Source organism: Physeter macrocephalus, chromosome 21, assembly GCF_002837175.3.
Source record: "Physeter macrocephalus isolate SW-GA chromosome 21, ASM283717v5, whole genome shotgun sequence".
In the NCBI taxonomy this organism is placed as follows: domain Eukaryota; kingdom Metazoa; phylum Chordata; class Mammalia; order Artiodactyla; family Physeteridae; genus Physeter; species Physeter macrocephalus.
Genome location: NC_041234.1, coordinates 14463286 through 14487093, shown reverse-complemented (window position 1 = coordinate 14487093; position 23808 = coordinate 14463286). Strand labels below are relative to the sequence as shown.

Sequence of the window (23808 nt, the reverse complement as noted above, 5' to 3'; positions counted from 1 at the left end):
ATCCAAGTACCTAACAGAATAAGTAAAAATAAATCCAAACTCAGGCACATCATAGTAAAACTATGGAACATCAATGATAAGGATATAACGTTTAAAACTTGCAGATTATCTATCTACAAAGGAACCACTTTTAAATCAGAGCAGCAAAGGTCTCATCAGCATCAAAAAATGGCCAGAAGGGATGCAGATAAAACAGCTGAGTTTTATATCCACCCCAGAGAGAGAGCAAAATAAAGACAAACCTAAAAAAGAATAGGCTCACCGTCCCAGACTCTGTGAACTGTGAAAGGCTATCCCTCAGCAAGAAAAAAACTGGGGGTGGGGGGATGATATAAAAGGTCTGGGACCAAGGAAACGATACAGGACACAGAAATTGACAAAATATGTCAATTGATATGATTTATGATTGACTGAAAAGAAAACTATGAATTATTGAATGTTTAAGAAAAAGGGGAAATGAAAATTTTAAACTCAATAACATGATTATGGATGGAGGTGGCAGGGGTAAAGCATTCAAGGTCCTCATCATGGTTGGGTGGTTATTAAAAATACTAAACAATTATAAGCACTCTTAGAAAAATATATAGTTATTATTTTGAAGGTACTACCCCAAAACCCCAAAACAACAACAAAAAATGAGAAATGCGTTATGTTGCTTCCAAATCAGCGGAGGGAGAATGAAAGAAGACTAAAAACTAAGAGGGGTAGTTAATAGTGTCAGTCTTCAAAAAGGGTAGAAAGTTACATTTTGAACACCTCAGATTGCCAAGCCTAACAACAATCTGTCAAATGAAAGAAATGGGTATTAAATATCTGCTTTGTAAGCACTTTACCCAAAAACGAAGCAGTGTGACCAGGTGGAATTTGCATGACTTCGCTGAGAAACAGTTTTACCCACCTAGCTTCATTCTCTGCACTCTTTTTTGAGTTTCTTAATTTTACAAAATGTTTGTTAACTGAAAAGAATTCGGAAAAGAAAAAAGATTCTATCTATTGTTGTTAATATACTAATGTGTGTGTGCTGTGGCCAAGTTGCTAGGTTAGTAGAAGGGTGTGACATATGGGAGATGCAGTGAAAAGAACACTGGACTTGGTAGACCGGAGCCCTGAATACTCAGATTTACAACGAAGGAGATGGCACAGTGGAGCGGCCTAGGCATCTAGACTTTGATGCCCAATAACCGGGATTTGCATCGAGGATTGGCTACTTACTAGCTGTAAAGCTATCTTGGCCAAATGACTCCAATTTCACTTGTCTTCTTCATGTATAAAACAAGCGGATAGCAGGGTGTAGCAAAGCCTGTTGTCATCTAATCTACTGCCCCTCTCTGCTTTAAAATTCTATGAAACTAAAAAAAAAATTACATGAATCAAAACGAAATCATAAAGCTTATGAGTTAAATCTCCAGATGAGACAAAACTGGAAGAGGGACAGTGTGAAGAGTGAAAAAGCATTCAGACTGTGTCAGAACAGGCTGAAATCACTATCCTGAAATTTAACAGGAAGAAACAAAGACCTCAATTTAGATTAACAAAAGATCGTCTGTGCAAATACAAAATGGCATCGACTTGGCTTGATAATAATTCATTTGAAAAAGAGCTAGATATTTAATAAATGCTCCTGGAGCCAGTGATATGATGGGGTTATCAGACTAAATTAATGAACACTCAGGCTAGAGTAGCAGAAACAGTGTTTATGGTCACGGAGGTACAAATCCCACAGTGGGGAGACCTCATTTTATTGTGCTTCACAGGTACTGTTTTTTACAAATCGAAGGTTTTGTGGTAACCCTGCACAGAGCAAGTCTATTGGTGCCATTTTTCTAATAGCATTTGCTCACTTTGTGTTTCTGTGGCACATTTTGGTAATTCTCGCATTTTTTCAAACTTTTATTATTATAGCTATTTAAGGTGATCTGTGATCAGTGATTTTGGGTGTTGCTATTTTAATTGTTTTGGGGTGCCTATATAAGACAGCGAACTTAATGACAAATGTGTATGTTCTGACTGCTCCACCAAGTGGCCGTTCCCCATCTCTCTCCCTCTCCTCAGGCCTCCCTATTCCCTGAGACAGAACAATAATGAAATTAGGCCAATTAATAACCCTGCAATGGCCTCTAAGTGTTCAAGTGAAAGGAAAAGTCACATGTCTCTCACTTTAAATCAAAAGCTAGATAGAAATAATTAACCTTAGTGAGGAAGGAACGTCTAAAGCTGAGATAGGCTGAAAGCTAGGCCTCTTGCTCCAAATGGTTAGCCAAGTTGTGAATGCAAAGGAAAAGTTCCTGAAGTAAATTAAAAGTGCTACTCCAGTGAACACACAAATGATAAAGAAGTGAAATAGCCTTGTTGCTGATATGGAGAAAGTTTGAGTGGTCTGGATAGAAGATCAAACCAGCTACAACATTCCCTTAAGCCAAAGCCTAAACCAGAGCAAGGCCCTAACTCTAATTCTATGAAGGCTGAGAGACGTTAGGAAGCTTCAGAAAAAATGTTTGGAACTAGCAGAGGTTGGTTCATGAAGTTTAAGGAAAGAAACTGTCTCTGTAACATAAAAGTACAAGGTAAAGCAGCAAGTGCTGATGTAGAGGCCACAGCAAGTAATTCAGAAGATCTAGCTAAGACACCTTCATTAATGAAGGTGGCCACACTAAACAACAGATTTTCAATGTAGATGAAACAGCCTTATACTGGAAGAAGATATATCTGAAACTCTCATAGCTAGAGAAGATAAGTCAATGCCTGGCTTCAAAGCTTCAGAGGACAGGCTGACTCTCTTGTTAGGGGCTGACGCAACTGGTGACTTTAAGATGAAGCCAATGCTCATTTAACCATTCTGAAAATCCTAGGGTCCTTAAGAATTATGCAAAATCTACTCTGCCTGTGCTCTATAAATGGAACAAGAAAGCCTGGATGACAGCACATCTGTTCACAACTTGATTTACTGAATATTTAAAACCCTCTGTGGAGACCTAATGCTCAGAAGAGGATTCCCTCCAAAATATGACCACTCATTGACAATGCACCTGGTCACACAAGAGCTCTGATGGAGACATACAATGAGACTCGTGTTGTTTTCCTGCCTGCTAATGCAACATACATTCTGTAGCCCATAGATCAAGGAGTCATTTTGAATTTCGAGTCTTATTGTTTAAGAAATACATCTTGTATGGCTAGAGCTGCCATAGATAGTGATTCCTTTGATGGATCTATTCTGGGCAAAGTATACTGAAAACCTACTAGAAAGGATTCACCATTCTAGATGCCATTAAGAACATTTGTGATTCATGGGAAGAGGTCAAGATTACAACATTAACAGGAGTTTAGAAGAAGTTCATTCCAACCCTCATGGATGACTTTGAGAGGTTCAACACTACTTCTAGGAAGTAACTAGAAATAGCAAGAGAACTAGAATTGGAAGTGGAGCCTAAAGATGTGACTGGGGACTTCCCTGGTGGCGCAGTGGTTGAGAATTCGCCTGCCAGTGCAGGGGACACGGGTTTGATCCCTGGTCCGGGAAGATCCCACATGCCGCAGAGCAACTAAGCCCATGCACCACAACTACTGAGCCCGTGCGCCACAACTACTGAGCCCGTGTGCCACAACTACTGAGCCTGTGTGCCACAACTACTGAAGCCCGTGCGCCTAGAGCCCGTGCTCCACAACAAGAGAAGCCACCGCAATGAGAAGCCCGCGCACCACAACAAAGAGTAGCCCCCCACTCGCTGCAACCAGAGAAAGCCTGCGCACAGCAACGAAGACCCGATGCAGCCAACAATAAATAAATAAATAATAAAAATAAAGATGTGACTGAATTGTTGCGATGTCATTATAAAATTGTAACAGATGAGGAATTGCTTCTCATCCTTACAGACAACACTGTGGTTTTCATTAGCTTTGAATGTTTGTCACATTATCTATACTGAATGAAATGTACTTACTTCTAACGCATAATACACTGGTTTGTCTCTGCCGAGTTTGTAAGCCACTGTGGTCAGAAGGCCATGTTCAGAAAATACACACTGTAGGAAAGAGAACAAGATTTCATTAGTCAGGAAAACAAAAAGACAGCATTAGAATATTTTTAAAGCAAAAATGATCTAGTTACAACATAATTCAATAAATAGAACAATTTAGAAAATAGATCTTAAAAGTCAAAATTACCAGTATTAAGAACACTACACTTAAATAGTACAAAAAGTTTATCCCTCATTCCAAATTAGATTTGCAGTAAGAATCTGACAAGGTCCTAGTATAGATATCCCACTAACACGATTAAAAACACACATGTAAAATTCAAAGAACCTAAAATGGTTCTTACAAGAACCATTCAAATGTAGTGATTTTCATCATTTTTACTGAGCTCTAAATTAAACCCTGATAAAAATTAAATAAAAGCTCCTGACTCAAAAGTAACTTAATAGCAAATTATGCTCAAGTATTATTTATATGAAGTTAAAGAAGACTTTCACTAATCTTTTAATTTGAAAAAAACCAACCTTACGGCCTGTATTACATAGTAAGAAACAGCCTGTTCCATACCTATAGTTGGGGGAAGAATGAACAGTAGGACAATTTTATTAAAAGTAAATGATGAAACATTAATAATACAAAACTAACATTTAACTTAGAACAATAAAAGTAATTTATATTAAAGTTTTAGAAAAGTTCTAAAAGCTAACAAACATCACAGACTCTTTGGAATAATGTTTTAAAGAACAGTCTAGAAGAAAATGTACTTAGCGAAATCCTAATGGAAAAATGCAAGTATAGTATTTGGCACTTAGTCATAGCCCACGGCCATGTTTATAAAATAGCACTGAGTTACAATAAATCCTAAATTCTGTCACACTTACATTGCTACTAATCCCCATGGAGTGAAGCATCATGACTAACAGGCATTCAGCAATCGGGCGGGCCAGCCTAGCTCCATCATTAGCACAGTCATAAACTTCTGGCATGGAGAAGGGGGTAGGTCCAGGGTACAGGAAAGTGTAGGTGGACTTTGGGAAAAGGAGGGGCCCAGAGGGAAAAGCTATTGCTGGTCTACTTTCCCCATTCTCTGTGCACGACAGGGAGTTCTACTAACACTGGTGGGAGAGTCATAGCCAGCACATAACACAGCTGCCGTGGAAGAACTGAATTTATTTTGTGACAGCCTTATCAGCAAAAGCTTCGGACTCTGCAAGAAATCTGGCGCTTGGACATGAGTGAGTGGTTTTGACTTGTGCCAGGCAGATAAGCAGCCCAAACTGATATCAGTAAGGGTCACATGGCAACAGTTTTCAAATGAGTTGGCTGTGACTATCATCCTTGGCTCTCCACAGCTGTCCTGCCCTGTTTGGGATTCCCTCCCCACGGGCCTTGCTGCCGTGCTCTGCGACATTCATTAGGGTAGGTGGGAGAAGGGGGAACGCTCAGCCTAGGGGTAGGCAGCAGGGTCTCAGCAGATGCTGCTACCAGTCAGTGCCAAGCCAACAGACCCCATCAGCTGTGTTTGTCTTGTGGAGCAAATAGAAAGCCAGGGCAATTTTTTCTGATAAACATTTTTCCAGGCACCACTGTTGTGAATAAGCATTAGCCCAAGACCGTCTATCTCTTCTGCTTGATTGTCGGCCTGCATGGGATTCATGGATATCTAAGTTTTCAAAGATACCACTCAATTAACACTAGGTACGGGTAATAATATATTTACGAATTCAAACACGTAAATCGCTACGCCTTTTTACTTCTGTGATGCTGAAAAAGCTATATATTTTAAGTTAATCTCCTTTAATAAATATTCGTAAAAGTGGAAGTTAATTTTCTGTTCCACACTATTTAAAGGAGAAATCTGTACTGATTTAGTCCCCATATAAACACTCTGTATACTGAATGGTAGTGTACAAGTCTTAAAGTATGAAATTGGCACAGAGGCTCAAGGTACTTAATAAAAGTGAATTCTTAAGTTTGTATATACTTGATAAGAAATTAATGAGCATTATCAACATATGAAGAGACCTCCTTGCTACATTTGGGCCACAGCTTTCAAAACAGTGTACAGGCAATTATTTTCCTCTTAAATTTTATTATTGTTTTCTTCCCAGTCATCAAACCTACATGGGGTTTTCAGCATTTATATGGTCTACCAATCCTTCCTCCAACATCCCAGAAAGACGTCTGACTTTTCTAAGCTCTGGAAAGGTAAAGGTTGTTTGCTGTTCTCCATGGAGAAGTGGGCCTAACAAAGATGGCACACAGGGGGGAGTGTAAGTGGCCCTGGCCGAAGCTGTGAAAGAGGCAGAAGGTCTCCCCTATTACACTTAGGGCCTCTGGGGAGAGGAGGCACTTAAAACACAAACTTAACTTAAAAACACAAACAAAATTCCCCAAACTTGGCATGATCCTGTTAACCTAACGAACTACGTACTTCACTTCCCGTTCCTGAATAGTTGCCTTTTTGCAAAGCACATTCTGTCTTGCTGTCTCTATTCTCTACCTACCCGCATCTCTTTTGACCACTTGCAACCTGGCTTCCATCTTGAGCATTCTACTAAAACTTCCTTCTTGGAGGTCACCACTGAAGACCTGATTTCTATGTACAGTGGTCTGTTCTCTTTCTCAGCCTCCATGACCTATTTGTACTATTTTGCACTGCTGACCAAGCCCCTCTCTTAAACAGCTCTACATTGGATCTCCACTTTAATGACTAACTACATTCTATTTGTCTGAATTCTACATCCCTTCATCTCTTCCTTCTTCTAAATATCTCCTCTACCTATATACTTTTTCTTGGTAATTGTATCTCTGCTTATTGCTTCAAAAATCACCTCTAAATATGGGCAATTCAAAATCCCTTACTTTTATACTGAATTCATTCCCCATTACCGTATGTGTGTAATGTACAGTCTACCAGTACTGCCAACGTGTCCCAAACAGAAATTCTTCTACTTGGACCCATTTGCTACTTTGGCTAAATCTAACCACTGGGCCCAGGGGACTAGACTCCATACCTGCTTCCTGTCTCTTGTCCCTCTGTAGCGCCATGGACATCCACCCACGTCTCCCTCAGTCCTCATCCTTCTTAGTCCTTGTCCTTGTTACTGAGATGCCATGATGGCCTCCTCCATGTCCTCTTTGCCTCTAGTCTCTCCCCACTTTAACCCAGGACTGCCATTTCATTAATGAACAGCTCCAGTCATCTCTGAACACCAGCCCACAAACCTTCAGAAGTGTTCCACTGCCTTCAAGAAAAAAATCCTCAGTCTGAAGTTTAGGGTTTCACACCGCCACCCTAGCCTTATTTTCCCACAACCACTTCCCTACCCAAATGTTCTCCACATTCTCTATATAAAGTCTTCCATTTCCCTGTTTGCATCTTGGTTCAGTGTTCCACACGTTCACCAATATTGCTCAGTCTTCAAAACATCTCATTACTAACAATCTTTTGTGATTTTTCTCCCCTCCCTTTGAAACCCAACAGCAGTACTTCCAAGTTTTTTATGGCACATAAGTTCTGATTTATAATATGACAAACTGTATATTTGTGTTCTTTCCCCTCAGGAAGAGAAACATGAGCCCAGAGATCTTACAATTTGCTATTATTCCCCTCTGCCAAGCTGCAATGGCTGCAGAGGTACTCAGCAAGCCCTCCCTAACTTAAACGCATCATTTCGGGACTTGGCTGATAATGCTTAAGGGGGAGGGGAGTATAACGAGAGGGAAAACCTGGCAACTTTATTGGGCTCCTCCCATGTGCTCTGTAGTGTTAGGTACTTGACAAAGAGAGATAGCATCTGATTTACTAGCATTAGGGTATCTAGCAGAGGACGAAAGAAGGGGGCGGAGGGGACAGCTTACTTTTCTACCATTTCTATCGTTTCTCTGACTCCTGACTCAGCTACCTGGGACCCAGAATTCAAAGAATATGTTTCCAGACGCACGCTGACTCAAACACTCCTTGATGGTGACCGCAGGATACCATGACCTGCAAAGAATTTTCCCATCTTCCCTCCCAAAAAAACTCTCACACAAATAATGCCACACTTTTGCATGAGGACTTCTGACCCTACTAGAGTACAAGAACACTTAATCTAAAACGTCAAGACATTCCATTATTGACAAAAGAAGAACGTAACCACTGAAGTTAACATTAGTGAGAGAATTAGAAAATCCTCAAGAAAAAAAAAACGCTTAAACGCAGATAGTCTCCTGCCAGGTCTATGGCACTCTTTTCCACACGGAGGACAGTAAAGTACAGAGGTAAAGTACCCCGGCTAAATTGAAGCAGCTGGATCTGGGTGCAAAGACTGCTGCTCCCACTTACTAGCTTAACCTCTCTGAGAATCTTTCTCAGCCTAAAGTGGGAGTAATCTTATCATTCTTAAATATGGAGCTTGTTACGGACTGCATGTATGAGTAGTAAGAAGATGAGATTAGGAGAAAAACGCACCTGCTTCTTGTCGAAGGAGAAACTCCAGATGGCGGGGAGAAAGCACAGTGCCAGGGAAATAACATTGAAAATCCCACAAAAATATGACTTTATAATTAGTGAGAAAGTCTAGGGCAGGAACACCATGTTGAAAATTGGAAGTGGAAGCTCAGAGTCTTAACCGCTGGACCGCCAGGGAAGTCCCGAGGCAAGAATACTTTAAACCAACATTTAGTTTTTGGATGGAAAAGGTACTGAATTTTATAAATTAAGGTTTTCACAAGCCTCATCAGTTTGCTTACATATGGCATAGTGAATTCTATGTGAAGGAGATGAAGAAAAACAAATGGCGAAAAGTATATATATATATATATATATATATATCTCTACTGGAACTCTTAAGCTATTAATTTTCAGCCTGGATGAACTTCAAAAGCATTTCCTCATTCAAAACACCAAAGGGAAAAACAAACAAAACACCACTGGTTTTCAGGTCTGTTTCTTAAAACTCACGTGTTTTTGGCTTGTCCATCCTGGAAGCACATTTGTCCCACCAATGCAGCAGATTGGTCCCCCAAACACTGGAAGTATACATGACAATAAAGAACACTGACTAAGACAATATTGTTCATTTCCTTTCTAGGAGAGCCATAAGATTTATTTTCCCCTCTTTATTTACGAAGGAATGAATTGTCTTATGTTCTTTGCATTGCCTCCATTTGGCCATTTTCCCATGTGTTAACACTGCAAACAGGTACAGGAAGCGAGAGTTAGAATTAATTTATTCAGAAAAAATTCTCAATAGCCTACACTGTGTCACAGTGAAACAAGAATTAGCCAATTCTGCTGCTCTTACTTATTTTCCATAGTTAAGGAAGGAGGAAGATTGATTAAGGAAAGCCATAACATGGAAGGGGGTGGGTAGCAGGGAGATGTTTGGTGATGAAACTTACCCCAGATATTGGTACACCTTCCAAGGCCCCAGCTTTCTAATAAAATTTTAAAAAAGGATTATGAATAATCACAAATTTGGCTCTACTAACATAACTGCAACAGGAATGAACACGAATAGCAACATGCCAGAGCATGTGGGCAGACAAGACAAAGCAAGTGTTTCAACTACATGAGTGGTTCAGAGAGAGAGATACTAGAAATATTCCTAGAATGACAAGAAGAGACATGGACGTGAAACACTGGACTGAGAGTCAGGAGACGCGGGTTCTACTCCTGGTTAGTTAGTTAGTCACTGAGCAGGCCGCTGAAACTTCTCTATGCCTCAATTTATTTATCTACAAAATGGGCCTGGGCTTATATGCATGCCAAAGGCCATTAGCTCTTTGCTATTATTGTTGTTACTAAGAAAAGACTAACACATCCTTTAAAATGAACATATAAATAGCTATTAAACCAGCGCAGAACATGTTTGTTTTGGAAGGCTGTATTTTACCAACAGTTCTTCCTACCCAAACTGCTCTGAAGATAAGTAAGAAACAAGAGAGGGTTCAGGTAGTGGGTATTATTTGTTCATAGCCAACATCATTCTTCAAGTTTTGATAAGCAAGAGTTAATTTATGCCATGAATAGTGGTTTTGACTTTGATCAAGTATGGCCAGCATTCTAGGGAAAAAAATGAGATTTAAGTGACTGTCTGTGGACTTTACCCAACTTAATTGTGAAAAAGAAACAAACAAACAACTTACACTAATACAAAGCAATTTGTACTGATATTAAGGAATTAGGGGAAAGGAATATGATCCCTGAAGTACCTGTGATGTATTAGGAAGAGCACCAAACGAAAGCTTTTGCCCGACCCCTCAGTCTGCCATTTGTAAGCCCATCTCCTGGCCTCTGGGAGCTTCGGGTTCCCTATCTGTGACAGTGAGTGCAAGAACAGAAGCCACCTCACATGGCTATGATGAGGAAATAATAGCATATGTGTGGAAACCCTTTACAAAATAAAAAATACCCTCTAGCTAGTGGATAACATTTTACTTCTTTCATGCTTTTGGGTTAATCCAAGACTTGTCTTTTATTTACTGTATAAATTCTTAGAAAATCTGAACCTGGATAATAAGTGAAGGGCTGAAAGTGAATCAGGAAACCTATAGACTAGATATCTTAATGTATTTAAATACTGAAAGAAGTCTTTGCTTATACTATTGAAGTTATTATCAGACTACCAGCAGAATCTACTATGTGCAGTCAGGCACGGAAAGCGCTCTTTTTTCTTCACAGGGAGGGGGGTCTCCGGAGGATTCCTGGGAATATCCTCTGGTGAAGCATGCAGAAAAAGTGACAGTGCATTTCCAACTAACTGGTCTGAAAGGTTGGGCAAGATATCATTTAAGATATATGTTTAGGACATCTAAAAACTACACCTAATTTCCCTATTGTGCTAAAGCCCAAAGCACATCACAACTGTACTTTGTAATAGGGACCATCAGAATTTCTCATTCCAGAAAACTACCTTAGTCTTCCTCAGCCTTATGGAAGACTTAAAAATAAATAAGGTTACATTTTAAAAATACCTAAAGCTTGACTAGAGCTTATAATAATTTGGAGGGTCATGGAAGGTTCTAGATTAATCTACTTAGTAAATGGACTTCTGCTTATCTAAAACTAAATGGAAATGCACTGTATCTTTTCCAAATGAATGGGTAGCATAATTGGTGGGCAACCTACTCACCAGACTATGAGAGATTTTCTATAGTCAGCAAGGGGAGAGAGGGGGACAGAAGCATAATATTTTAAATGCAAGAGAAAACTAGGCCAGTTAAATGTTTTTTTAACCATCCTCTGAAACTGTTTCTCAAGAATAGTTTTTTTTTTCTCTGACCCAAGTCAGTTTATAGGTAGTTATGAAATTATCAAAGCACTTTTAAATTGTAGATAAGCAACGACTATGCTTCCCTTAAAAAATTCCATTTTGCCTTAAAGGGCTTTATTATAAATGAAACATTTAAGAATTCTTGCTTAAGCTTTATCCAGAACACTTAGTGTTCTACCCTATTATTATTAAGTCTATAAGTAGAGTTTCTAATGTTTTTCATGAAATGTCAAAACATTATTTTTTGGCAATTAATCTAAGACTTTTCTTAATCTTTACCATAAATTCTAGTTTTTGAGCTTAAACACCAGTTCAAATGCTCCTAGAGGTTTTCATCCCTGATGTGTAATCAGAGATACTCAGTGATTCTAAGTGTACTTTTTGCTTAGACTACTTTTTCTGTGGGTTTCAATGAAAGCAACAGTAAAAATGTCCATGATGGAAACCAGTTTAATCAGCAATCACAAATCAGAACAGGCTCTTTGCTTTCAGTTTCTTTGCTAAAGTTTTGCTCAGGCTGACAAAGAATCTAATATGAGACATGGTTTGGCCATTAAAGGAGATTCAACAGGAAAAAGAACACCACTAAAATGTGAAGAGACCTTCCCATAAATTAAAAGCAGGCATCACAACTACTAAACAGTTATTTGGATTAAAAGAATAAACCGGCTCAAACATTCCCTTACCACCCTCTGTAGTTAGATTATCTCATTAAAAATACTTTAAAATACTCAAAGAAAAGCCAATAAAGTTTATAATAGATAAAGTTTTTATATACAGTTTTATATAAAGTTTATATAAAATATAAACTGGTAAGAAGGACTCAAGAATTTTAAGTTATAAAACTATTTAAACAACACTAAATTCTTATTTTACATACTGCCAACATTCACAAAATGTACAGGTCTCAAAATATAAAACGTAACACAATTGACTTTGGAATTCTGAATAGTAAAGCCTTTTTTAAGATAAAAATTATTATTATTATTATTATTATTATTTTTTACCATTAGGCCATAGATCTCAGAAGAACTCCGGACATTTGGAAGAATTTTCATTGGAATTTCAAAAAATCTAAAGAACAAAAAGATTGGGTATATAAAACTATTTTAAATAAACATCTAGAAACATTTATATGAATTTAAAGGCATGTAAACAACAATTAAAAATGAACGTATTTGAGTGTACAATTAAATAGTAACAAATAAATAAGCCAGCAGTATGCTTGGGTATTTAACACTCTAACTTTATACAAACAAATCAATACAAAAAAAAAAAGCACACAAAAACCAAAGTACTTTTATAGAGGAACCTAATTTTCCTTGAAAAATAATCAAGACAATTACTTAATTTGGCCTATTTATTATATATGTACTAATAGTCTGTTTTAAAAGAATATACAACATAGACTTGTATATTGTAGTTGAAATATCAACAGTTAAAGTTTGGTGCTCCACTGACATCTGAAAATAGTAAGATTTAGGTTATAAATAGGCAACACACTTGGAAAACTATTCTTAGGACAAAACACAACTCACTCGCAGAGCTCTTTATCCCATTCCAAAGAATGGATGTTGAAAAGCATCGTCCTGCTTGCATTTGTTACATCTGTACAATGGACACCTCCACTGGCTCCTCCTGTCAAGCTCTGGACAGAATGAAAAGGACGTTAAATCTGTACTTATGTGCAATTTAATTTACACTTTGTCAAGTGCCATAATCAGTTGCAGAGCACATAAGGCGGGAGAATGGAACATTTCAATTACTTAATTTTTAAGTTTTCAGCAGTGTCCAATAGAAATATAATGTAATTGAACCACACTGAGCCACATATGTACTTGAATATTTTCTAGTAGCTACATTTAAATAATATAAAGAAGCAGGTGAAATTAATAATACTATATATTTTATTTAATCCAGAATATCCTTTCAATATAAAAAATTATTACTGAGACATTTTACCTTCTATTTTTTGTACTAACTCTTCGAAATACAGTGTATATTTTACACTCATGCATATCTCAATTCAGACCCGCCACATTTCAAGTGCTCAATAGCCATATGTGGCTAAGTGGCTACCATACTGGACAGCAGTTCTAGCTAACTGACGGTTAAAGAAAAAATTCAGTTTTTGTTTTCATCCTCTTATCTTTGGAAGATGCAGAGCCTTATTAAATTTGGCAAAGTAAAACACATTGAAATGCCTGCCTCTTAGGATCTTACTGAACCCTGTGTTGCTGTTGTTGTTCTTGTTGCGTGTGTGTGTGTGTGTGTTCGTGCGTCCACGTTTTGGAATAACAATTCTCACTGGGTTGTGCCTGCAGTGACCCAAGCACATATCCTGAAAGCAGAGTTTTAAACTCTCTAATGTTAATACTCTTGTACCTGAACTGCAAGGACTGCTGCTTCCTTTTATGTAGAAGCAATGAGAAGTAAGAAAGGAACAAAAGTGGAGAAACGGCATCATGCAGGGGGTGCAGCCGAATGTGCTCCCTCAAGTCTCCTGCAGCTCACAGTTCCACATCTTGTCTTAGTCTGGCTCCAGACAATTGTGAGAATTATTTTCAGAATTATTTCAACTGGGACCGACACGTATGAAAACTGCTGGCCATGACCACAATGCACAGCATGCCCTGGCCAAGCACAGGGAGGGCTGGAGAAGGCGCCACTTCCTGATAGGGGGTTTGAAAGATCTGCTCTGTGGATCTGGCAAGTGAGAATAGGGGCAGTGTTCCCTTGAAGCTCCCCTGAATGTTGGAAAAGATAATCACATACTTAGAGAAGTGTTTACAAATGAAATTATATGTCTGGCATTTGCTTTAAATTATCCATGGGGAGAAAGAGTGAGTACAGTTGAACCAAGTTTGGCCACAGCTGATTATTGTAGCTGACTCATTGTTCTAGAGGTTGATGACACTATTCCCTCCACTTTTTGGGTGTATTTGAAAATGCCCTTAATACAAATAACAGAGAAAGAGAGAGAGAGAGACAGAGAGAGAGAGAGGAGAGAGAACGAAGAGAACGAACATGGACTTTCAAGATATATAGATATCTGGGAAATGTTTGTTTCTACTCATCCATGTTCAGCTTAGGCAAAAAGATTATATATCCGAAATATCCACTATGATTTTTCATATTGTGACTTAAGTAAAAGTCAGCTGTGTGATGTTGAAAGCAAATGTTCAAACGTAGCCTAGGTGTTTTATCATGTTAAATAGTAGAAAATAGAAGAAATAAATAAATTTCTTCTAAGAAATGGCTAGTGGAAAAGAAGTACAGTTGACCCTTGAGCAACACAGATTTGAATTGTGCAGGTGCACTTATACGTGGATTTTAAAAATAAATAATACAGTACTACATGATCCGCAGATACAGACAGCTAACTATCCACGGCGGGTCCTAGAACCAAGCCCCTGCACATAGCAAGGGACTGTATGATAGGTAGCAGATAAAGCCTACTTAAATTTACTAATTGCTAATTGCCTTAGTTATTCTAAAGGTAATAGACGTGAGATGTGGTTTTGGTAATCATCCTCCATTTTTGCTGAAATAAGGCAAGAAAAAATCAAGAAGCAGCAGGCAAAAATGCCTCTCAAATGGAGGCTGAACTGTTCTGCTGTTTCTTGAATGGCTTTTCTTAATGATGCTGCCAACTAAAAAGTTTGAAACTCTTTGTAGAAAAAAGATAGGCAGTTTAAAAATTTTCTCCACACACACATGATATTTAAACATACCCAAATAAGCCATGAATCAACGGTCCCAAAAAGAGCTCTATCTTCTTCAACTGCCTTTTGAACTTTTCTCACATTGTCAAGGAGCCAACGAAGTTTCACTGCACTGAAATAAGTGCTAAGTGGAAGGCCTGTCTTGGACTAAAAACAGTTATGAAATTCAGCCAGGAAATTAAATTCATAACAGCTTAAAATAAAACACCAAATCAAAAAACTCAATAAATCACAAAATATTCAACGGCCCTAAAGGCAATCCTACAGTATTATGGATAAAAATACTTTTCCTATCTCATGGCACAGGAAAGCATGTTCATGAACAAAGATCAGAGTGGTATGTTTGCAGTTCAAAAAGCATCCACGTAGCAAGGTTAAAGAGAAAATTAAATGACACATGCCCTGAAATCTAGATAGTTAAGACATAGAGTTAACTTTTGTGATGAGTTAGGATTACATACAGAAGCTAGCCCAAAACTCTGCTTTTTATTTTATATTCCATGAAAGTGACATTTAAACTATTGAAAATCAGAGATTATATCAATTCATAAACTAATGACCACAACCAGAAGATTGTTTTAAAACATATAAGCCTTAACAATATATTTATGTGTGTAAAAAATCTAATAAATACGTATTCAACACACATATTCAAATAACATAAAACTGGTGGAGAATAAAGTAGAGCTCAAAGACACGCCAGATTAAAGCAACACAAAGTTGTTCTATTTAAGAAAGTAGTTGCCAGTCGAAATATAATGTTGTATACATGAAACTTACATGATGTTACAAACCAATGTTACCTCAATAAACTAAAAAAAATAGTATATATATATATAAAAGAAAGTAGTTGCCTAAATTCAGCAAATAGATTGAACAAAGGGAGGGTGAATTGAATAAAGGTTAAAGGGTAAAAACGAAACATGGGCTTATCAGTCTTCCTTGAGAATGGATCAGGTCCAATTCATTTTTGTTAGTATATTAAACACTATATTTATAAGGGCTGGTGAAAGTGGTTAAGAAAATACATACATCAAAATAATGCAACTATCTTCCCCTTCTTGATCCCTATCCTCATTTATCACCCAACTACACAAAGTGATCCCTTTTCCTTCTCATCTCCCATGGATATGTTTAATAAAAAAAGCTCAAACCAAAGGATTTAACACTTTAATGCAACCTTGTGAGTTAAGAATCTTAACTCACAGTTTTCTAGCTTTCCTAGAAAACAAAGATCTATGCTCAAAAATAATAAAAGGAAATAACATATGGGAATATGCTTCTTTGATTTGAAGGACCAAGGGTCATCCCACAAACCAAATAGTGAGGTAGCATATAAATATCTTATTTTCATGATTTAAGTAGAAGGTGTTCAAAAGTTGCCTAAAATGGCTTTGGAGAGAAAAACATGCACCCCTTGAAACAAAGTGCAGCTGGAGGTAGGCGTGAAGGCTGGGCAGGTTGGCCAAGAGAACGGAATAGGAAATGGGTGAGGGTATACTCAGGACAAGACTGAGGTTATTTGGGTGGGTAACGGTAGGGGGATGGTTTGTTAGATTGCTGCAATTAATGGGATTTGAGCACTAGCTTCAGAACCAAGAACCACAAGAAACTGCCATTTAAGAGTCCCACTGACAAATATAAAGGGAATAAACCAAAAAAAAAAAAAAAAAAAAAAAAAAGAAAGAAAGAAAAAAAAAAGGAATTTCCCTTTGGACAGTAGGAGAAATTGGCCTTGACCTTGCTAAGAAAAGTACCTCACCTGTTTCAAAAATTTTCTCTCCCTTCATTTATCTGAAGAGAGATCTATATAAGGACTGAAAATTAGGCATTTTTTATTGGCTTCTTCATACGAAGAAAGTGGAAGAGGAGTTCAAGTGAAGGCTGGAGTGTCTTCTAGTTTCTCTCCCTGAATCCAGATGCCTAAAAACTAAAAAGCATGCAGAACTTTCTTTGATGGACAGTTAAAAAAAAAAAGAGAGAGAGAGAAGGATTTGGAAAGCACGATTGAGTTATAGGAAACACTCCGTGAGGAGTACGGTTTAAGCCACTGGGACACCTTATTATCCCCTCCAGCCTATTTACCTTGGAATATTATTCCTCCAATCCACCACAGGGCAAGGAAGATAGAAAGGTAATTATCTGTGGAGAAATAGTCTATCAATTGTATCAAATAACTATTGTGCAATAAGATGTAAGGCCTGGTGAAATCTCCAAACTTTTTTTGTTGAACAAGCATTTTTACAGTATACTTTTGAAGAGATCTCTTACCTTGACAAAGTTATTATTTCCTGGAATTCTTTTACTAAGACTCTCAACGGTAGACTGGGTTCTTAGGTCAAGCCACACTATAGACCAAAATACAATAATATATATGAAAAACTTCATTTAAAAAAATCAGATCTTAATGAAATCACTGTCAAGGATAGGAGACTGATTAGTTTCCATAAGCAATTAAAATGGTACGGCTTTCAAAAGACAGAAATTAGAAAATTAGAAATGAATGGGCATATTGTTAGAAGAGAGAATAAATTTATGAGGGAGAATTTGAAGCTTTTATGCAAAATTACAGGCCAAGTTAGGAGAACAATACGTACCTTCGGGTGCTGATTTTGTATCCATTTTTATAGAAAAAAATGAAAGAATTGTTTTGGATATGGATTTTCTATGCATACATGAGTGCAGAGAAAATCTAAATGCTAGGCAGGCTAGTTGCCAGGGCAAAATGCACAGCCCAGGATCACTGTACCATGTATAAAGCATGTACCTTAGAAAAACTTGGTAGCAGTTTGTGACAAAGTAGAGAACCTGATACTATTATAGAGGGGGAAAAAAATAAGATTCAGTCGCTTATGTACAAAATGCTTATTTACATCAAACTCTTTCAAAGTAGGCTAGAATCCAGAATCGCTACAAGAATTATTTAAAGGTCACCATTCTTTCTCCATGCTAGATTGTAAAAAACTCTCCATTTTAACAGATCAATGTTGTTTTCACTAAATAACTATCATCCACTTTCTGATCCCCCAGTAGAAAGTTCTGTTCTGCTTTATAATAGAAGGCTTGAGAAAGAGAATGCATTAAATAGTATATAGAACAATTGCAAAGGGTAAACAACAGGATCAGCTGAGCTTTATTTGTCAGATTTCAGGTTTGTACTTAACTTTCATAACTTTTAATCTGTGAGTGGTCACTCAGTATTTTTAGGCACTGACTGTGCTCAGATGCCTCCTAAAAACACAGTTTATTCAAAGGGTACCAGGAAGATTATGCATGCTTGCCCACTACACGTGTGAATGCTGGCAGTTACTGTCTAGTTTGGCTCATCCTTAACTGTACTATTCCTTTCTCTTCATTTAAAAACCAGTTATTTCCTGTCCTGAATTTTAACCAATTCTTTTTAATTACTTAAAGCATCATTTCCCTTGAGGGCTTGCCTGTGCTTGATTTTGACAGTGGCTACTTTGCATAAGAATTAAATCAGGGGCTTTAGGACACTATATTGCTTTCCAAAGGTGGGGAAAACTTTAAGAAAACAAGGCTCATCGTAACCAAGGAAACAGGACACAAAGAGGAGGACTATGGGAATACATAGCCTAGCGATGACATCTGCATTTGCTGCCCAGCATCCATTCCTCTTGCTGCTGGGAGCTGTATCTTTAATTCTCTTTAGGAAGTCAACTCTCCCTCATCCTCGGCCTGAGATTCAACCCTACCCCCAGGTCCAGTATCGTGTCCCTAGTGAGCGGTTCAGGAGAGGAGCAAATCAGCCTCTGATGTGCTCTGATGTGGTCGAATCAGCCCAACTGAGATTTGTGCTCAGTCTGCAAGAGTCCCTGTTCTCAGCTCAGCTTGGGAGTGTGTAGCTGGGCCTGCTGCCCTCTTGAATAGAGAGCTGAATCGGCCACGTCTGGAGCCAACCCAGAAGAGACAGACTTGCGGGGGATCCAGGCGATACTGTCTGACTTGAGAATCAAACGGCACCTGAACTAAGCTACTTGTAGAATTCCTTTTTTTCCCCTTATAACTTCACTTACTTGGGGTTCAGTTTCCTATTACTTGCCCTGTGATTGATGCAGCCATTAGCAGCAGCATTGTGGAGTTGGCAAGGTCTCCGATGGCCAGGGAACAAGGGAAATCTGCTTTGTACACAGTGGCAGTGTTGTGCAACTGTGACAAAGGTGGACCTTCCTCATAGGCAAGCAACCCTAGCAGGTGTTAAAGGCTTAACCAGAGGACTTGGGAAAAGTAGAGGAGGTCGAGAGAAAATTTTTAAACCTATGACAGGTAGAATTAACAGCACATCTCAATCCTCAAGTGTTTGAAACTACAGTGGGCTAGGGGTTTAAAAATCAGTGTATTAGTAGTTTCCATTACCTACTTTACAAAAATGAAATAAGATGTATTAGGATGGAAAATGTCAGCATTCACTGAACTCGGTAGGATAAATATTGACCTGTGAAACTTTGTTTTAGTTATGCTGGCTTGTTGAATCATGAGGTAAAATCTATGTCTTACCAAGGGACGTGAAAACCACTAATCTAGGCTTTTTGTTTACTGACTCAAAACCTTCCAGATCAGCATTTTTCGATATTTAAATGGACATAGAAATCACTAGGGAGCTTAAAGATAAACCCCACTCCCAGAAATTCTTGGATAGTAGGTCTGGGGAGGGGGCCCAGAAATATACCTTTTAAATAGATGCCCCTCCCCTTTAAGAAACACTGCAGTGGTTTAAGACTCAACATCAGTGGTTCTGATCCAGAAGCACACCAGAAACAACTGGAAAACTTTGAAATCACACATCCCGGTCCCTACATTGTAGGATTCTGGTTGCAAGTCCAGGCAAGGAAGGCCTGAGTCTTTCTACCTGTGTTATTCAGTGTTATACTAAAGCTTGAGAACCTCTTTTTTAGGGCATGTTCTTTAGGATACTGAATTTGTTTCGATCATCAATTTAAAAACAAAACTAAAGACAAACTGATGATCAAGTGGCTCTCTGAGTCCCAGGGGCTCTGTGATTCTACTGCTCCTTGACAAGGACTACTTAAGAAATTGGGCACTACACTCCTCACTTGAAAGCTTCCAAGTAGTCACAGTGGTATCTGCAGAATGAAGCCCTCACCAAAAAGAGTCAAAACACTGGAGGTGAAATCTACATCTTCTGGCTTTGCCACCAACAAGCTATGTGACCCAAGCAAGTCATGCTACCCTTCATGGCCTGGGTTTCCAGAATATAAAATAAGGCAGTTTGGACTAGATGGTCTCAAAAGTCCCTCTCCTTCCATTATTCCATGATCACAGAAGGCTGGCATAATTTTTACTTTGTTTTTATAACCCAAGAGTTTAAAGCAATTAGAATACATGGAATGAATTAGTAAAACTGCCAAAGCGAAAAATGTCAGTGGTCGGTATACTACTAAGCAATTCACAAATGCTCAAAATTAACTGAATTAAGAACAAAAACAAGTAGACAACTCATTAAAGAAGCGAAGTTGGCAGAATTACATTTGCAAAATAAGAAACCAAAAGCCAAAGAGAAGACCCCAAGCTGGAGGACTAAGCCCCTCGTGGAGATAATTTCCGAGAACAATCAAAAGAAGTGCCAGATCCAGATCCAGCAGCAGCAGTCAATTTCCCCCAATGTGTCTCAGTTGGAAGGCCGGGACGCGAGCAAGGGCCCGAGCACCAATACCTGAGGAAGCGCCAGCAGCTGGAACTGAAGAGCCAGAGGCAACAACGGCAACTGGATCTGAAGGGCCAGGAGAAACTGGAGCAGCTGGAGCGTTAGAAGAAATAATGGCAATTCATGCTAGAGATGGCCAGGTTCAAGGTTTGCGTTTTCTTGCTGACCATTTAGGAAATGGTAGATCACATGGGCAAGTTCATCAGGATGAACATTTTCCTACACATTTAAGCGTAGAAAAAGAGAAGGAAGAGACATGGAGTAGAAGGGGAACAGAGGCAGTCCAGTCAGAGTTTCTGGTTCAATAGCATTTCCGTTTGGACAAAGACCAGGTAAATAGCTGCTTCTTGTTCAGGATGACTCTTCCCTACCTTGTCACAAATCTGCGTCCTAGTTAGGAAAGGGGCTCAGTTGACTTTCACCCAGCCACTGAATTGAAAGGCTATGTGATGCAGTGAGAGAGTGCATCCCTAAGGGACTTCTGAAAGGAACGCTAAGGAGCATTAGCATTGTAGCAGTGCTACAATCTCTGCTGGGGTCACCTTCAGAAAGACATAAATGGGTGGCTTTGGGAAGGCACAGCTCCAGGAAAGCACTTCCCTGGTAGGGTGGCAGGAGATGAAGTTCATCTCCACAAAAAGCAACAGCATACCTAAAGGACACAGGGAATTGCTAAGTTCCAAAGTGATTCGGAAAAACATCAGAAAAAGGAAAATAGAGTCCAGAACACCATACAGCCTGTTTCTAGAACGCATGTCCCTCACTTAGACCAAATAAATTGGATTTAAATGGTTCAGACCACCAAGTGAATAGGTTAAAAAAACCCAACTTGGGTGATCTGAAATTTTTATTTGTATTAAATAAAGTCACATCCAATATATGTCTGGTGGATTTAGTTTGTTCTGAAAACAAAGTTTTAAGAGTGAAGAAAAATGCAGTTGCCTCAAAGCCCACAGACCAAGGTTAGTTTAGTGATGTAGTGACAGCGTAGAGGAAGAAATCATTTTTAGAATATTTAGAAATTTGCATCAGTTTTGGTTAGTCATAACAATAGAAGGGAAATATACCTAAGGAAAAAAAAATAAGCAAACACACTAAAGATAAACTAAATTATTTTCAGTTGACTAGAAGCAAAGGCAAATAATATACCTCCTCTGGATGGTTTGCTATGAGGTGCTACTGGCCTGACAGAAAGGGAGATGAAGGTAAGGCTTCAGGTTTTGGAACACACCCTAAGCAAGGACTGCTGACAGTTATACAAAGTGTTATCTGGTCGTTTGGCCCACAGTAGACATTACATCTAGTAAACCAGATTTAATTGCTATGTGTTACCACTAGCCAAAAGTTAAGCTATTAATTAAGCTGGGTAAGAGGTCATTTGCAAAGGGAAAGAGGCTGTCCCTCACCTGATGACATTTCCAGAAATCAGGTGGGGCTGAAAGAAACGTGGAGAGTTGGGGAGGAGGGTGAATTAAAACATGCATGTCAAACTTTGGGGGCTGAAACCTATTTCAGCTCTTAGGTGTATAAATGCCAAAATGCCAATGGCTGACATGAGTGTGTGCGGCCCCAGGTAAGCTCTGCATTTTCCCTAAGAACACCTGTTGTATATAAATCAGCCATTTCATCTGGCATTCCTGGACTGAAAAGGCTATCATCTAATTCAGAACAGTGGCCATGTTCTGAACACTTACTGAAGGCTTATAGTCTGCTAGGCACTGTTTTAAGTGTCCTACATGTATTAACTCATTAATCTTCACCTCAAGTTTATGAGATCCATACTTTTAGTTTCTCCAGCTTAACTGTTGAGGCAACAGGCACAGAATGGTAGTAAATGGAAGAGTCTGAATCCAGAATGAAATCTCTACGATATAGTTACAGTCAGGATGAAGTCATAATCTTAAATAGAACATGAAAAAATACCTCACAGTTGAACTCTAATTTAGTTCCTTTTTATTTAAACTGGCCAGAGTTCAGGAATTCAATCACTGCAAAATATGGCAGTATTTCTTTATCCAGGATTGAAGGAGATGTAAGGCATTCAAAGAACCATGTAATAAAGAGACTTGAAAAAATGAAAAATAAGTGGATCGTGATAGGGCTGAATACTCTAGATTTTACAAAAGTAAAAAATCTGCTCCCTTCCATAGCAAAACAATACAAAACAAAACCACACCTTTGTTGTTCAAGGCCAAGCATGCTTAGGAGTTTTAGGTGGTTTGCCATCTATGGTTTTCTTTCATGCTGATACTCTGAAACAGAACCCAGTTCCAGAAAAGATAGAAGAATTGAGCTCAATGTTCCTTCAGATCTCAGCAGATGACTAACCAGGTTTAATCACTGGCCCAGGGTTAACTAGCATGTAAAAATTTAAAAACGCAAAGAGGATAACCAATGTTTAAAACTGCCATACTCTGCATAAAGAGTTATGTGTCATAGGGAACTTTAAATCCAATATCTTAAAAAAAAATGTTTGCAATCCCATCTAAATAAGGAATAATGACTCAGACACACATGATTTTGTTGGTGGTTTTCTTTAGTATACTAAAGTTCTCTTTTGTATAGTAAAGTATACTGTACTAAAGTATACTAAGTATACCATAGTCACTCAAAATTAGTGACTCTTGCCTTCCTGGATATTAGTCTCTACTACGAATAATATTTTTATATTAAATCATGAATTGTGCTCTACAGAAAGCTATCGAAATGAGGGTCATATTGCACTAGGCTTGCCGTGTACACCAGTCAACTTCAATAGTGAGCGACGAAACCTGGACAAGAAGAGGGGAAAGAGCTGGGCCATCCTAGTTAGGCCAGAACGTTTCACTGGTAACATTAGTGAAATGTGAATATGAACACACTAAATATCAATTGATTCAAGCCTTCCCCCACTCAACATCTGAACCACCTGTGTAGTTTTGTGCTTCTTTATCAATTTAGTCTATGGTGCATTTGTAAACCCAAACCTTCTTTTCAACACTACTTAGAAGATAGCAAGGACTGTAGACCACTAAAAAAGAGTTGGTTTTGGAAGGAAAAGGCTTAGAAAAAGGTGGAGAGTGGGGTGGAGGGAATTCTTTGGAAAACAGTGATGAAGATAATGCTAAGAGGGAGAGAAAAAAGTGCCAGAGGGATGGGGAAAACTAAAGGTAGGGGAGAG

At 38.5% G+C, this 23808-nt stretch overlaps 1 protein-coding gene across 7 annotated transcripts in view; it reads right to left on the bottom strand.

Moving 5' to 3' along the window:
* Positions 1 to 23808, bottom strand: part of GK (glycerol kinase) — a 69236-nt gene that overhangs the window by 20220 nt on the left and 25208 nt on the right. For 2 of the 7 annotated variants that reach the window (XM_028482635.2, XM_055081809.1), the window contains exons 5-14: positions 20658 to 20741; positions 17234 to 17310; positions 14972 to 15109; positions 12776 to 12885; positions 12245 to 12311; positions 11097 to 11114; positions 9364 to 9399; positions 8924 to 8991; positions 4500 to 4542; positions 3942 to 4022 (exon numbers count right to left, since the gene is read on the bottom strand). In XM_028482635.2, coding sequence (XP_028338436.1) covers positions 3942 to 4022; positions 4500 to 4542; positions 8924 to 8991; positions 9364 to 9399; positions 11097 to 11114; positions 12245 to 12311; positions 12776 to 12885; positions 14972 to 15109; positions 17234 to 17310; positions 20658 to 20741 — 722 coding nt within the window. The remainder of the gene's footprint in view (positions 1 to 3941; positions 4023 to 4499; positions 4543 to 8923; positions 8992 to 9363; positions 9400 to 11096; positions 11115 to 12244; positions 12312 to 12775; positions 12886 to 14971; positions 15110 to 17233; positions 17311 to 20657; positions 20742 to 23808) is intronic. The other 5 variants (XM_007108470.1, XM_055081810.1, XM_007108471.3 and 2 more) reach the window with 3 other exon arrangements.